Source organism: Muscardinus avellanarius (assembly GCF_963383645.1).
Source record: "Muscardinus avellanarius genome assembly, chromosome: 9".
Classification (NCBI taxonomy): domain Eukaryota; kingdom Metazoa; phylum Chordata; class Mammalia; order Rodentia; family Gliridae; genus Muscardinus; species Muscardinus avellanarius.
The window spans coordinates 99,559,765-99,573,953 of record NC_137795.1 but is presented as its reverse complement, the minus strand read 5'-3'; the positions used below and the strand labels follow the sequence as shown (position 1 = coordinate 99,573,953).

Genomic DNA, 14,189 nt, shown 5'->3' with positions numbered 1-14,189 from the left:
GCTGGCTTTGAACCTGTGCCATCCTCCTGTCTCCGCCTCCCAAGCGCAGGGATTACAAGCTTGTACCACCACACCTGGCCCTGATTTTTAAAATGTACTTAATATACTTGTCCTGTAGAAGTGTTAAGAGAATTCTGATTAGACCAAGAAGGGTTTTTTTTTTTTTTTTTTTTTTGTACTGGGGGTGGAACCCAGGGGCTTTTATCCCCGGGCTATACTCCCAGACCTATTTTATATTTGGAAAGAGGGTCTCACTAAGTTGCTGAGAGCCTCACTCAGTAGCTGAGGCTGGCATCCAACCTATGCAGTCCTCCTGTCTCAGCCTCCCAAGCGCTGGGATTACAAGCTTGTACCACCACACCTGGCCCTGATTTTTAAAATGTACTTAATATACTTGTCCTGTAGAAGTGTTAAGAGAATTCTGATTAGACCAAGAAGGGTTTTTTTTTTTTTTTTTTTTTTTTTGTACTGGGGGTGGAACCCAGGGGCTTTTATCCCCGGGCTATACTCCCAGACCTATTTTATATTTGGAAAGAGGGTCTCACTAAGTTGCTGAGAGCCTCACTCAGTAGCTGAGGCTGGCATCCAACCTATGCAGTCCTCCTGTCTCAGCCTCCCAAGCGCTGGGATTACAAGCATGCGCCACCACGCCCGGCTAAGACCAAGAAGGGTTTCGAATGGCATTGTCTGTCTGATTTGCCTATATCTCATCACTCCAGGAAAAAAAAAAAAATTATTTGCCATTTTTTTGGGAGGGTCCAGAACAGAACGCTCCTCAGTTTTTCTCAGGAACGCATTCCAGTGCTGCCTCAGCCTTTGCAGGCAGGAAAGCTTTCTGACATCTCAGCTGACTCCCTTCTGCAGTTTTCTGTCTGGTGTTTCGGGCACTCTAGCACTGGAGTGGACGCTAAGAGGCCTAGGTTATGTTGCCAGCTTACCCACTCACTTTCTGTGACACTGGGGTAAGTCGCTCAGCCATCCTTGGGTCCCAGTGTCCTTCCTGTGGGGTCAGAATTCTATTGTTTTTTCCCTGGTGTCTAGAACATTGGTCATTGTGTCAAGAATAAGCACTTGTTTTTTATTTAATTGTTATGCATAGTTTTTTTTTCTTTTGGTACTGGGGATTGAATCTAGGAGGGGTCTACCTTTGACCTATACTTCCAGCTCTTCTTTTTTTTTTTTTAATTTTAGAACAGGTTCTCACTAAATTACTGGGGCTGGCCTTGAACCTGGTATCCTCCTGTCTCAGTCTCCCAAATACTAACCCTATGGGTGTGGGCACCCACACCCAGGTATTGTTTAATTTTCGATGGTACTTCATGAGTGTAATCCTCCAGGTAGATCCAGAGTCTACCGGCCATTTTATTTCATATTAATTTTTTTCTAGCCAGGCACCATGACACACACCTAGAATCCCAGTGTTTGGGAGGCTGAGATAGGAGGATCACAGGTTTGAGATCAGCCTTAGCAACTTAGCAAGACTGTTTCAAAATAAATATAAAGCCGGGCTTGATGGCACACACTTGTAATCACAGTACTTGGGAGGCTGAGACAGGAGGATCGCACAGGTTCAAAGCCAGCCTCAGCTACTAAGTGAGGCTCTCAGCGACTTAGTGAGACCCTGTTTCCAAATAAAGTATAAAATAAGCCTGGAGTATAGCTTGGAGGTAGAAAAGCCCCTTGGGTTCCACCCCCAGTACCACAAAATAAATAAGTATAAATAAATAAACAAACAAACAAACAAACAAATAAATAAATGTCTAGTGGTGCAGCCCAGAGGTGGAATGTCCCTGGGCTCAATGCCCAATACTAAAACCAAAACAAAAACGCTCATTTCCTTCGGCCTATAGTTAAGTATGAATTAAAATGTAAGTGTGATTTCTCATAATTCTTGAACCCAAAGATGTATAGTATAGGAGAAATATAAGTTCCTTCAGGTCTATTCTTATGCGGAGACACTGTCTTTCAAATATTTATTAGAATCTTCTGCTGCTAGTAGTTAATTGGCTAAGACAGCTCACTTGCTGTGAGTGAACACGGGGCCCTCTCCCTTCCGCTGTACTCGCAAGCTATCGTCTCTGCCTTGGGCAGGGATGTCAGGGAACTTGGTGCCTTTTCTATCGGGCGCTCTGGACAGATCCTGTGGCGAGAGGGGCACAGCTTTCCAGGGGTGGCCGCTGCCGTGTCAGGGAAGATTTTCGACAAGCGGTACCTAGGGAGTAATGGCCGCTCCAGGGGCAGGAGTGTGCTGGCCAGACACCCTTTGAAGTCAGCCCCTCTGCTCCGCCCCCTCGTCCTTTGATGCTAAATGTCAGGATTTCCTGGTACTAATGTATTGAATATGGGAGGCTTGGCCCTACCAACATCCTGTTTTCCTTCAAAGGGATGCCGCGTTCCTTCCCTGCGGTCTCACGGGGATGTGCTTTGCCACTGGCTGTGGGATGCAGGGTTTTTGGAAAGCTCCAGTGTGAAAGTGGTTCTAATGTGGATGTTTTCTTATACCTCGAACCTGTGGTCGGGGCACATTGTTCTTCCTGGTTCCCAATGTTAACATTTGCAGAAAGAAGAACCAGAAAGCCTGGCTGCTCGCAGTTCAAGCTGTGGTGTTTGCTGTTTTTATTTGCTTGTGGTTAATGTCAGTTAGTGGCAAGAATACTTTGTCCGAATAAAGAAATATGAGCATGTGCCCGGTCTTCTAGGTCCAAACAGTGGTTTGCTTCTACCAGAAAATGGATAAGAAGGGAAACTGTGGACAGTTAAGAAAGAGCCACAGTGCCGGGCGTGGTGGCGCAGGCTTGTAATCCCAGCATTCGGGAGGCTGAGACAGAGGAGGATCCAGGTTCGCGACCAGCCTCAGCTACTTAGGCCTTCCGCAACTTAGTGAGACTCTTTTTCAAAATAAAGAATACAGAATAGAGCTGGGCGTGTAGCTTGGAGGTAGAATGCCCCTGGGCTCCATCCCCAGACCTGCAAAAAGAAAAAAAAAAAACCACCACATGTTGTAGTTTATTTTCCAAAAGCTTTCTGGAAGCTAGTTGGAGGTAGAGAAGAGGACTGGGTAAAGTTAGGCAAATGGGAACTCGTCCAGTTGTTTAATTTTTAAAGTCAGGCATGGTTTTTCCCAGACGCCTGTATCTTGTTTTCCCTCTTGGCGTCAGGTGTGTGGCTGTGCTGTGCCCTTTGCTCCTGGCTGACGGCTCCCTGTGTTTCTTGCAGTATTCGCTGGCCTATGCCTGCCTGAAGCTAGTGAATTACTCCTTCTTCTTCTGGTTGCCTTTTTACCTGAGTAACAACTTCGGCTGGAAGGAGGCTGAGGCTGACCAGCTGTCCATCTGGTATGACGTTGGAGGAATCGTAGGTACGTCCCGGCCGCTGCTCCCTGACAAAGACCAGTCGCTGGGAACTGCTCCCCGGATTGGGAAATCTGGCTTTGTTTAAAGTCTTATTACTCATTCCACAGCCATTTTCCCTAAAGTGTCCTGTCAGTAAACAACCAACCCCTTCAAAACAGAAAGAATCCGCAGAAGGAAGACCTAGCCCGAGGCAGGGCTGTGATTTATCGGCTCCTTTCTGAGTGCCTTGTTGCTGGGTCAGTTCCTTTGTCTGGAGAAGCTCGAGAGCTTTTTAGAGCAGTCTTTGTAGGCTGTCAGCGATGTCCTGGCTGGAAGGCCAGTGGTGTGAGGGCTGGAGGTGGACACGACTGCGTTCCAGCCGCTCCCAGGCTCGCGGTGTGTAGGTTTCAGCAGGGATTAGTGTAAACGAGTGTTTGCAGTTGCTTCTTTGTATACACAGATCTTAGTGTGGAGATTGAACTCGGGAGCATTCTACCCCAGCCCTATTTTATTTTTTATTTTGAAACAGCATCTTGTGAAGTGACTGACGATCTCTCCGAGTTGCTGAGGCTGGCCTTGAAAACCTGTGACCCCGCTGTCTCGGCCTCCCAAGTCCTGGGATTATAGGCGCGAGCGCTGTGTCTGGCCGCGGCAGCCCGCCTTCCCTTCCTTCCTGCCTCACTCCGTCCTTCAGATTGAACGCAGGCTGTTCTACCTTTGAGCTATACTGCCAGCCCAATTTTATTTTACATTGAAACAGGGTCTTGCTGAGTTGCTGAGGCTGGTCAGGAACCTGTGATACTTCTTTTTTTTTTTTTTTGGTGGTACTAGGGATGGAGCCCAGGGGCATTCTACCTTCCAGCTACACGCTCAGCCCCTATTTTTTTATTCTTTATTTTGAAACAGGTCTTACTAAGTAGCTGAGGCTGGCTGTGAATCGGGATCCTCCCGTCTCAGCCTCCCAAATGCTGGGATTACAAGCGTGCTCCACCATGCCCAGCTGATCCTTTTGACTCAGCCTCCCAAGTACTGGGATTACAAGTGTGCGCTGCCACTCCCGGCCTTCAACAGATTTTAACACTGACCTTGTTCTTTAGTCAAAAATATGAACAAGGAAGTAAGAAACTGTTTTGTGTTTGTGTGGTACTGGGAATTAGACCCAAGGCTTTCTACCTCCAAGCTACACCCTTAGCCCTATTTTATTTTTATTTCAAAATGGTCTTGCTAGGTTGATGAGAGTCTCACTGTTTGCTGAGGTTGTTCTCAACCCTATAATCCTCCTGTCTCAGCCTCCAAAATACTGGGATTACAAGCGTGTGCCACCATGTCTGGTTGGTTAGGTACTTTTAATAAGCAGGAGGAAGCCGGGCGTGGTGGCGCACGCTTGTAATCCCCGCGCTCGGGAGGCGGAGACAGGAGGATCGTGCAGGTTCGAAGCCAGCCGGGTGTGCTGGCTTAGGAGACCCTGTTTCCAAATAAAAATAAAATAGGTCTGGGAGTGTAGCCCGGAGGTAGAAGGGGTTCCAGAAACCCCAGTACCACGAAAAAAAAAAATAAGCAGGAGGAGCAGAATGCATTTGAGTGTGTAGGACTTACCTGGCTACTGCAAACCTTAATATACTCTATAATGTTTCCGTTTAGAGTTGTGGTAAGACTGAGCGCACAAGCATCCGCAGCACACAGCACATCCTTAGACAATCAACTGTTACTATGTGAACTTGGTGCCCTTAACCTTACATTCAGTGCCCAAAATGAGGCTACCACCTTCAGAACTGACCGAACTGAGTCCATTGGAATTAAAATTGTCCAGGTGCCTGCTGTCTGATGGGCTGGCCCAGATGTCCCAGCCTCTCTAGAACTCAAACTGTCAGTGTTACCCAGAGGACTGACATCGCCTCTTTTTAGACATCCTGACCAATTTATTATTACCAAACTATGGTTGCTGCATTTTAATTTCAGTGAATATTTATTGGCCACTAACATCCTTAATTAATCATCTTTTAAGTAAAAAAATAGAAAAAATTCAGTAGAAGTATCCACAGCTTGTGTTTGAAGGGGAAATAGTACGGAAGGAGTCATGGATGCTTTTCTATGATTTTTTTCTTATTTTGATGTTTGGTTTGTGGTGTCCAGTCCTCCTTGGCTTTCATGGCAATTTCAGTTAGTTCTTGCCAAAGGGGAATGATGGAGGAGACTTGGGGGGAGCTGGCTATCTTTTGGGGGGACTAGACCCGATAGCAAGCACAGCAGAGGCCTGGGGAGCACGTCTCGGCAGCTGAGCTGAGTGAGAAGTGGCCCTGACTGGGATGTGTTCCCTGTGCTTGAAGGCGGAACTCTGCAAGGCTTCGTCTCCGACCTGTTGCAGAGGAGAGCGCCAGTGCTGGCCCTCAGCCTGGTCCTGGCAGTCGGCTCCCTCGTCGGGTACAGTCGTGAGTATTCTCTGCAGTTACATTGTTTTGTGACCTCTTGGGGCAAGTATTTGCCTAGGGTCAGTGATCAGTCCCTGGGAGAGCCAGCGGCCAGCCCCCAGGCGTGATCCTCGTCCTGAATGCCTGGGGATGCCGGCATCTCAGGATTTTATTTGTGTTGGGAGGAAACTGGCGTCTCTTCTGCTTTGTGGGTTTGTTTAACCTCTCCCGGGAGTGCGTGTGCTTTGTTTGAGGGGTGGCCCCAGAGGGCTAGCATTGGAGCCAATAAAACAATAAAAGGGGGCAAAGTTTCAAAAGACACTAACTAGTAGGCTTGGTGTATGTCCCTTAAGATACCGGGTAGATTTTCTCTTTTAATAGCCCCTTTAACTCGAGTAGCAGCCAGAGGCAGACGTTACCAATAAAAGCTGGGACAGTGAAAGTGGCGTGCCTTTGTCGTCTCTGGGCCTCACCTCACGGAGACTGTGCTGCTGGCGGGGCGCGTGTCACTGCACTCATCACTGGTCTGTCTGTCTCCTCACAGGTTCTCCAAACAACAAGTCCATCAATGCACTTCTGATGGCCGTCACAGGTACGGCGGGCTCTGGTGACTGTGCCACTCCTCTGGCAAGTCAGAGGCAAGGGAAACTGCCTTCCCTCAGCTCCATCTCTGCAAGCTAGTTACAGAGAGCTCCGAAGACAGAGGGAGGAGGCTCCTTTTCTAGATTCTGTTCTCTTAGGTGGCTGTCTCTGCCTCTTTTGAGAAGCAGTCGCTGTTGAGAGATTTTTTTCTTTTCTTTTTTTTTCCTTCTCCTTTTTTTTTTTTTTTTGGTGGTACTGGGGTTCCTGGAAGCCCTTCTACCTCCGGGCTACACTCCCAGACCTATTTTTTATATGTTTATTTGGAAACAGGGTCTCTTAAGCCAGTGAGGCTGGCTTTGAACCTGCGCGATCCTCCTGTCTCCGCCTCCCAAGCGTGGGGATTACAAGCGTGAGCCACCACGCCCGGCATCTTTTCCTTTTTTTTTATGAAGTACTGGAGCTAGAACCCAGGGGGCCTTCTACCTCTGTGCGACACCCCCAGCCCTATCTTACTCCTTTTATTTGAAACAGGGTCTCACTAAGTTGTGGAGGGCCTCACAAGTTGCTGAGGCTGGCCACAAACCTGCGATCCTCCTGTCTCAGCCTTCCGAATACTGGGGTTACAAGCCTGCATCATCACACCTGGCTTATTGAGAGTTTCTAAAAAATTTTTTTTTGGTACTCGAGATTGAACTCAGGAACATTTGCCTTTGAGTTATCCCCCAGCCCTTTCTGTTTTCTTTTCGATCTTGCTAGGCTGCCGAGAGTCTCGCTTGCATGGTTGAGGCTGGCCTTGAACCTGGGATCCTTCTGCCTCAGCCTCCCGGATACGGGAATGACAGGTGCACACCAGCATGCCTGGTGATTTTCTAAGATTTTTGACTGTTGCCCCAGCTTCGGGCGTGTCTTCAGAAAGTGGCTTTGCAAAGTGCCACGTCGGAGGCCAGTCCAGTCGCTCGTGCTGTTGAAGGAGCTGCTTCCGCTCCCTGCTCGTTTTCGCAGGATGCCTGGTTAGACTTGGGGAGTCAGACGCCAGCTAAACGGCTCTGCCTCGATGGAACTGGATGAGCGAGTCATTTAGTTACTAATGCAGACCTCATAGGGGTTGCAGGGCTCCATGTTCCCGTGTGTTTTGGTATCTTTAGGCTGTGTAAATATACTAGAACGGCACATAATTCATAAAGATTTTAGGAAGTGGGTGCTAACTAGTTTGGGATACTGTCTGGAAGAGTTGGGAGAATTTCCCTTTTTTATCTGCTTCTTTCCAGCATATTAATTTAAATCCTGGGGTGATCATTTGTCTCACCTAGTGGCTTACTGGTGTTGTTTTGAGTCCTTTTAATAAGAACCTGTTCTGTTTTGACTTCAGGGTTTTTCATCGGTGGACCTTCTAACATGATTAGCTCAGCCATTTCGGCGGACCTGGGCCGCCAGGAGCTGATCCAGGGGAGCACTGAGGCTTTGGCGACCGTCACGGGGATTGTCGACGGGACGGGGAGCATCGGGGCTGCTGTGGGTCAGGTGAGAGGAGGGGTGCGGGTCGGATGGAAGAGTGCGGTGGCACACACCTGTCATCCCAGGACTGGGGAGGCAGAGAACGGAGGATCTCAGACAAGGCCAGCCTCAGCAATTTAGTGTGACCCTGTTTCAAAATAACAGAAAGGGCTGATAAATGTAGCTGAGAGGTAGGATGCCCCTGGTTTCAATCCTTCGTACCAAAAAGAGTACAAAAATGTCCACCTGCTGGCTGGGCCGCAGCAGGTGGCAGCCTTGTTCTGCGAAGCTTCCGCACTGAGAGCCTGGGTGTCCATCAGCCTGGTGTGGCAGTGCGAGGGCCCTGTCCCTTTTTTACTTTCTTCTTTCCACTTTTACTTCTAGATTCTTCCTGCTAGAGAATAAGCTAAGATCACAGGATTGATCTTTCCGCCCCGCTTGGTCAGCCCCTTCTTTCCAGGCTGGACTCGACACTCGAGTGTGAGGCACACGCTTCTCGTCATCCCTGCACACAGACCCCCTAGGCAGTGTCCCTCTGCCCGGCCCAGGGAGGCCGCAGACCCTGCATCTGCTCTGGCTGTGTTGTCTGTTTCCTGGTGGGCCATAATTATCTTGTGTCTGAATCGCTGGGATTCAGAACACTGACCGCCTGCCACCTTGGGACCTCCAGGCCCCGGCCTTCCCCTGACACTGACATGATGCCGTGCAGAAAGCCTCCTGAGGGGCCTGTGCGCAGTCCCGCCCAGTCACATGGTGCTTTTTAGCTTACATCCAGCCTTTCTCTCAGGATGGCGTCTCCTCAGGTGCTACCACTCTGGGTCATGGGTGGTCATTTTACAGCAGTAAGGGTTTGTGAATGGTCTTCATGGATGCTCTGGTTGAACCTGTGGATGCAGATGAGACGTTTAATGGGGAAGAGAATAGAGGTGGAAACTTGGTCCAGTGATCCAAGGAGCGGGGTCAGGGGGCCAGCTGGAGAAGGGGTGTGCAGGTGTGGTCGGGGAGTGGCACTCAGGAGAGCTGAAGGACAGGCTTCTTGGTGTTGACACTGAGCTGGCATCTTAACCCCGCAGTCTGCTCTTCTGCTCGCTTGGTGGGGAGGAGTTGCTGGTGTCCGGTTGCTAGTGGTTAATAGAGAACAGCGTTGAGGTAACCATCTTAACACTTGGCCAGCCGTAAAGCACACACTCACTGCATAGTAATAACTTAAGCTTCACGAGGGCGGTGTTCGGTTTCTGTTCCACTGTAGCCCTCATGGCCAGGTTGGTGCCTGGCCGCACAAGGCATTCTGGGAGTCGCCCAGTGACTGTAGACTGAGCGATTGCTGCAGTTGAGGTGCTGACCACACTTGACATATACTAAAGGACAAAAACTGAGAACACTTGGCAGAGCTTGGGGAGTCACCCGGTCCTGCTCTCGAGAACTTTAAAAGCGCCACTGGTAGCCAGTTCAGATGTCTTGTGTTGGGGTGAAAGAGGACTCTAGGCTTTACTCACATACTCTATTTTAGGTTATCCTTTTTCACTAATGTCTGCTTTTTTCTTCCTTCCCAGTACTGAGGGCATTTTACCTCTGACCTATACCCCTAGCCCATTTGTGTGTGTGTGGGGGGTGGGTACTGGGACTAGAACCCAAGGGGCATTCGACCTCCGAGCTACACTCCTTGCCCTATTTTGTATTTTTATTTGGAAACAGGGTCTCACTAAGTTGCAGAGGGCCTCACTAAGAAGCTGAGGCTGTCTGTGAACTGCGATCCTCTGGTCTCAGCCTCCCAAATGCTGGGATTATAAGCGTGCACCACCATGTCCGACTCTTATTTTTTATTTGGAAACAGGGTCTCACTAAGCTCCAGAGGGTCACGCTAAGTAGCAGAGGCTGACTGTGATCCTTTAGTCCTCCTGTCTCAGCCTCCCAAGTACTGGGATTACAAGTATGTTTGCACCACCATGCCCAATTTTTTTTTTTTTTTTTTTTTTTGGTACTGGGAATGAACCCAGAGGTGCTTTGCCTTTGAGCTACACCCCAACTTTATATATATTTGTGGTACTGGGAATGGAACCCAGGGGCATTCTACCTCTGAACTGTACCCTCAAGCCAATTTTTTTTTTTATTCTTTCTTTATTTTATTTATTTTTTTTTTGGTGGTACTGGGGGTGGAACCCAGAGGCTTTCTACCTCCGGGCTAACCTCCCAGACCTATTTTATATTTTCTTTGGAAACAGGGTCTCACTAAGTTGCTGAGAGCCTCACTCAGTAGCTGAGGCTGGCTTCCAACCTGTGCAATTCTCCTATCTCAGCCTCTCAAGTGCGGGGATCACAAGCATGAGCCACCACGCCCGGCTTATTCTTTATTTTGAAACAGGTCTCACTAAGTTGCGGAGGGCCTCACTACGTAGCCGAGGCTCTCCATGAACCACAATCCTCTGGTCTCAGCCTCCTGAATGCTGGGATTACAAGCGTGCGCCACCGTGCCCGGCTTTTATTCTTTATTTTAAAACAGGGTCTCACTAAGTTGCAGAAGGCCTCACTAAGTAGCTGAGGCTGTCTGCGAACCAGGATCCTCCGGCCTCAGCCTCCCATATGCTGAGATTACAAGCGTCGCCACCACGCCCAGTTCCAGCCATATTTTTTATTTAGACTGTCTGTCAGTGTTCAGACCCCTCCTTCATGGTCACATGCAGAGAGAATGATTGCTAACTGCTCCTTCCCTCCCTGTTGATTTGCAAATGATTTCCCACTGCCTGAGGGCCAGAGTCACAAACTCCTTGATTTAGGATTTAAACTCTCAGCCTGGAGCTGCCGGACTGGCCCGAGTCGCCCCTCCCTTCCCCTGCCTCCTCCAGGAGGAGTCCCTGCTTTCCTCCGGTTGCCATAGCTGCGGACACACACCTCCAGGGAGGACTTGCCACCTTCCTGGTTTGTCCGTCTCTCCTCTGCAGCAAGAACAGAGACTCTGTTTCACCCATCTTTTTATTCCCAGAGTTTAATGCCTATTTGATACAGCCTTGGGGCTAAGTGGGACTAAATTGCAGTTTCTCCCTAAATTGCAAATATCCATCTTAAAACTTGTGCATGAGCTGGACATGATGGCACATTCCTGTTTCCCAGCACTTGGGGGCTGTGACAGGAAGATCACAGGATTGAGGCCAGCCTCAGCAAGTAGTGAGACTTTCATTAACCTAGTGAGACTATGTTTCAAAATAAAAAATAAAATAGGGCTGGGGGTGTAGCACACACTAAGAAACTCAGGAAGTTGTTGAGGCCGGCCTTGAACCTTCATCCTCCCATCTCAGCCTTCCAAGTCCTGGGGTTATAGGCATGTGGTACCACTACATTTTAAACTTACAAGTAATTAGCTGTCATTTATTTCTCCCTTGTAGTATCTGGTGTCTTTGATCCAGGACAACCTAGGATGGATGTGGGTTTTCTACTTTTTCATTCTCATGGTAAGTGTGTGCCTTTCTTTTTTCTTTAGTAATTTAGTTCAGAGCATTTATAGCAAAATCGCTGATTGCTTTTACATACTCTGTCGTGAGAAGTAACAATTTATTAGTCTAAAAACACATTCTTTTCTCAAGGAGGAAAGAGGCCCCCACTTTGCCCTTGACCTGAGTCTAATGAGTATTGCATATATAATTCCAGAAAAACCAGAGACCGACTTAAGGATCTGCCAGCCATTAATCAGCGTCCTCCTCTGGGCTGCTCTCTGTTAGTATAATTTGAGGTTTCTGCAGGAAATTCCAGTGTGTGCCAAGCGACACAGTTAAGAGGAGCCTCGCTTTGTTCCCACTGTCCTGGGTGCGGCTTCTGCGGAACCGGTGGCCAGTGGCTGGAGGTTGCTGGCGGGAGCAGGCGTTAGGCCTTGTCGTGGCTGGGATGTCGGACTTCCTGGGAAAGAACCAGTGCAGAATCAGGACTGGTTTTTTGCGGGGGCAGGAATGGGGATTGAACCCCAGGGCACTCTACTCTGAGGTACACCTCCAACCAGTTTTATTTTTTAAATTTTGAAACAGGGTCTCACTAAGTTGCAGAAGGCCTCCCCAAATTGCTGAAACTGCCCTTGAACCTTCAGCCCTCCTATCTCAGCCTCCTAAGTGCTAGGATTATAGTGTGCGCCACCATGCCCAGCTATGCCTGTGTTTTTATTATTTTTATTTTGTTTTCCGGTACTGGGGATGGAGCCCAGGGGCATTCTACACCCCACCCCTATCTTTTAGTCTTTACGTTTTTGTGTGTGTGTCTTTTTTTGTGGTACTAGGGGTGAAACCCAGGGGCTTTCTACCTCCGGGCTATACTCCCAGACCTATTTTATATTTTATTTGGAAACAGGGTCTCACTAAGTTGCTGAGAGCCTCACTAAGTACCTGAGGCTGGCTTCGAACCTGTGCGATCCTCTTGTCTCAGCGCCCCCAAGCACGGGGATTACAAGCGTGTGCCACCACGCCCGGCTAGTCTTTACGTTTTTGATTGCAGGTTTGAGGCCAGCGTGCAGTACTGAGACTGTTTCAAAATAAAAATAAAAAGTGCTGGTGGTGCGGCTCAGTGGTGGTGAGCTGCGAGGTTCAGTTCCCAGTCCAAGAAAGGGACGGCGGGCAACCTGGTTCTGTTACAAGAGAGCTACCGGGAGTCGTACAGGCCTGTACCCCAGCGCTTAGGAGGCCAGGACAGGAGGGTCTCAGGCTTGAGAGCAGCCTCTCAGATGCTCCTGGGTTCAGTCCCTCAAGCCGCACATATACACATACAAAGAAACCGTTTTCATCGGAGCTGCAGTAACAACGTTTTTGTTTTGCTGTGGCAACTGTGTATATCTACTAATGTGTCATTAAGTATATGGTAATATTAAATGATTTTCAAGTCTTTTTTTTTTTGCTGGGGAGGGTAGAAGGGGGCAGTACTGGGGATTGAACTCAGGGGCATTCTACCTCCAAGCTATACCCTGAGCCCTTTTTATTTTATTTTGAAACAAGGTCTTGCTAAGTTGCTGAGGGTCTCATTAAGCTGCTGAAGCTGGTGTTGAACTGCCATCCTCCTCTCTCACCCTCCCAAGTATTAGAATACGGGCTTGTGCCACCACACCTGGCTCAAAAGTCTGTGTGTGGGGGGGGTACTGGGGATTGAATCCAGGGGCATTCAACTTCTGAGCTTTACCCCCAGCTCTGTTTTATTTTTATTTTGAAACAGGGCCTTGGTAGGTTGATGAGAGTCTCACTACTTGCTGAGGCTGTCCTTGAACCTGTGATCTCCTGTCTCCATCTCCCAAGTACTGGGATTACAAGCATGTGCCACCATGCCCAGTCATTTTTTAATTATTTATTTATTTATTTATTTATTTTGGTGGTACTGGGGATGGAACTTTTCTACCTCCAGGTTACACTCCCAGACCCATTTTATATATTATTTTAATTTGGAAACAGGGTCTCTTAAACCAGCGAGGCTGGCTTCGAACCTGTGCGATCCTCCTGTCTCCACCTCCCAAGCATGGGGATTACAAGCGTGTGCCACCACACCCGGTCTCCAGTCATTTTTTAAATTCACTGAGAATTAAAAGGTGGCACACAGCCGGGCGTGGTGGCTGGCACTGGTAATCCCAGCATTCAAGAGGCTGAGACCGGAGGATCACGGTTCGCGGACAGCCTCAGCTACTTAGTGAGGCCTTCTGCAACTTAGTGAGACCCTGTTTCAAAAATAAAGAGTAGAAAATAGGGCAGAGGTTGTAGCTCAGAGGTTGAATGCCCCTGGGTTTCATCCCCAGACCCGCAAAAAAAAAAGTAAAAAAAAGGTGGCACACACTTGTAATCCCAGTACCTGGGAGGCTGAGACAGGAGGATCGCAGGTTCACGGCCAGTCTCGTCAACTTAGTGAGAGGCCCTCTGCAAATTAGTGAGACCCTGTTTCCAAAATAGAGAATAAAAATGGGGCTGAGGTGTAGCTCAGAGGTAGAATGCCCCTGGGCTCAACCCCCAGCACTGCACGGGGAAGAAGAGTATAACTGTCTGGAATCCGTAGTTGCACCCGCAGCACCAGGCTGACAGAAGTTCACCGTTGCTCCATAGCGAATCCCTTTTCTCTCGGCAGACGAGCTGCACAATCCTGTTCATCTCACCACTAATCGTGAAGGAAATGCTCTTTCTTGTGCAGAGGAGACAAGCCCGCACACTGGGTGAGTGACTGGTGCGCTCAAGGATCAAAACCCAGCCGTGGGAGGCACAGGACCCTCGGGTGCCCGGCCCATCCTGGGCCGGCAGAGCGCCGGCGCACCCCCGCCTGCCGGGCCTCCTCCCACTGCCAGCCTCGGACCGCGCCGGGGCGAAGGCCGCGGGCTTCTCCTGCGCCACAGGAATCACTGTCGATGACTTGTGCTGTTCCATGAACG

General features: G+C 49.0%; 1 protein-coding gene across 6 annotated transcripts in view; it reads left to right on the top strand.

The window, feature by feature from the left end:
* The window catches only part of SLC37A3 (solute carrier family 37 member 3), a gene marked incomplete at both ends in the record, with an annotated part of 38,569 nt that extends 24,585 nt beyond the window's left edge, over positions 1-13,984 (top strand). For 4 of the 6 annotated variants that reach the window (XM_080701923.1, XM_080701924.1, XM_080701925.1 and 1 more), the window contains 6 exons: positions 3,217-3,358; positions 5,660-5,761; positions 6,285-6,332; positions 7,692-7,843; positions 11,197-11,262; positions 13,892-13,984. In XM_080701923.1, coding sequence (XP_080558049.1) covers positions 3,217-3,358; positions 5,660-5,761; positions 6,285-6,332; positions 7,692-7,843; positions 11,197-11,262; positions 13,892-13,984 — 603 coding nt within the window. The remainder of the gene's footprint in view (positions 1-3,216; positions 3,359-5,659; positions 5,762-6,284; positions 6,333-7,691; positions 7,844-11,196; positions 11,263-13,891) is intronic. The other 2 variants (XM_080701922.1, XM_080701926.1) reach the window with 2 other exon arrangements.
* Positions 13,985-14,189: the final 205 nt, after the last annotated feature.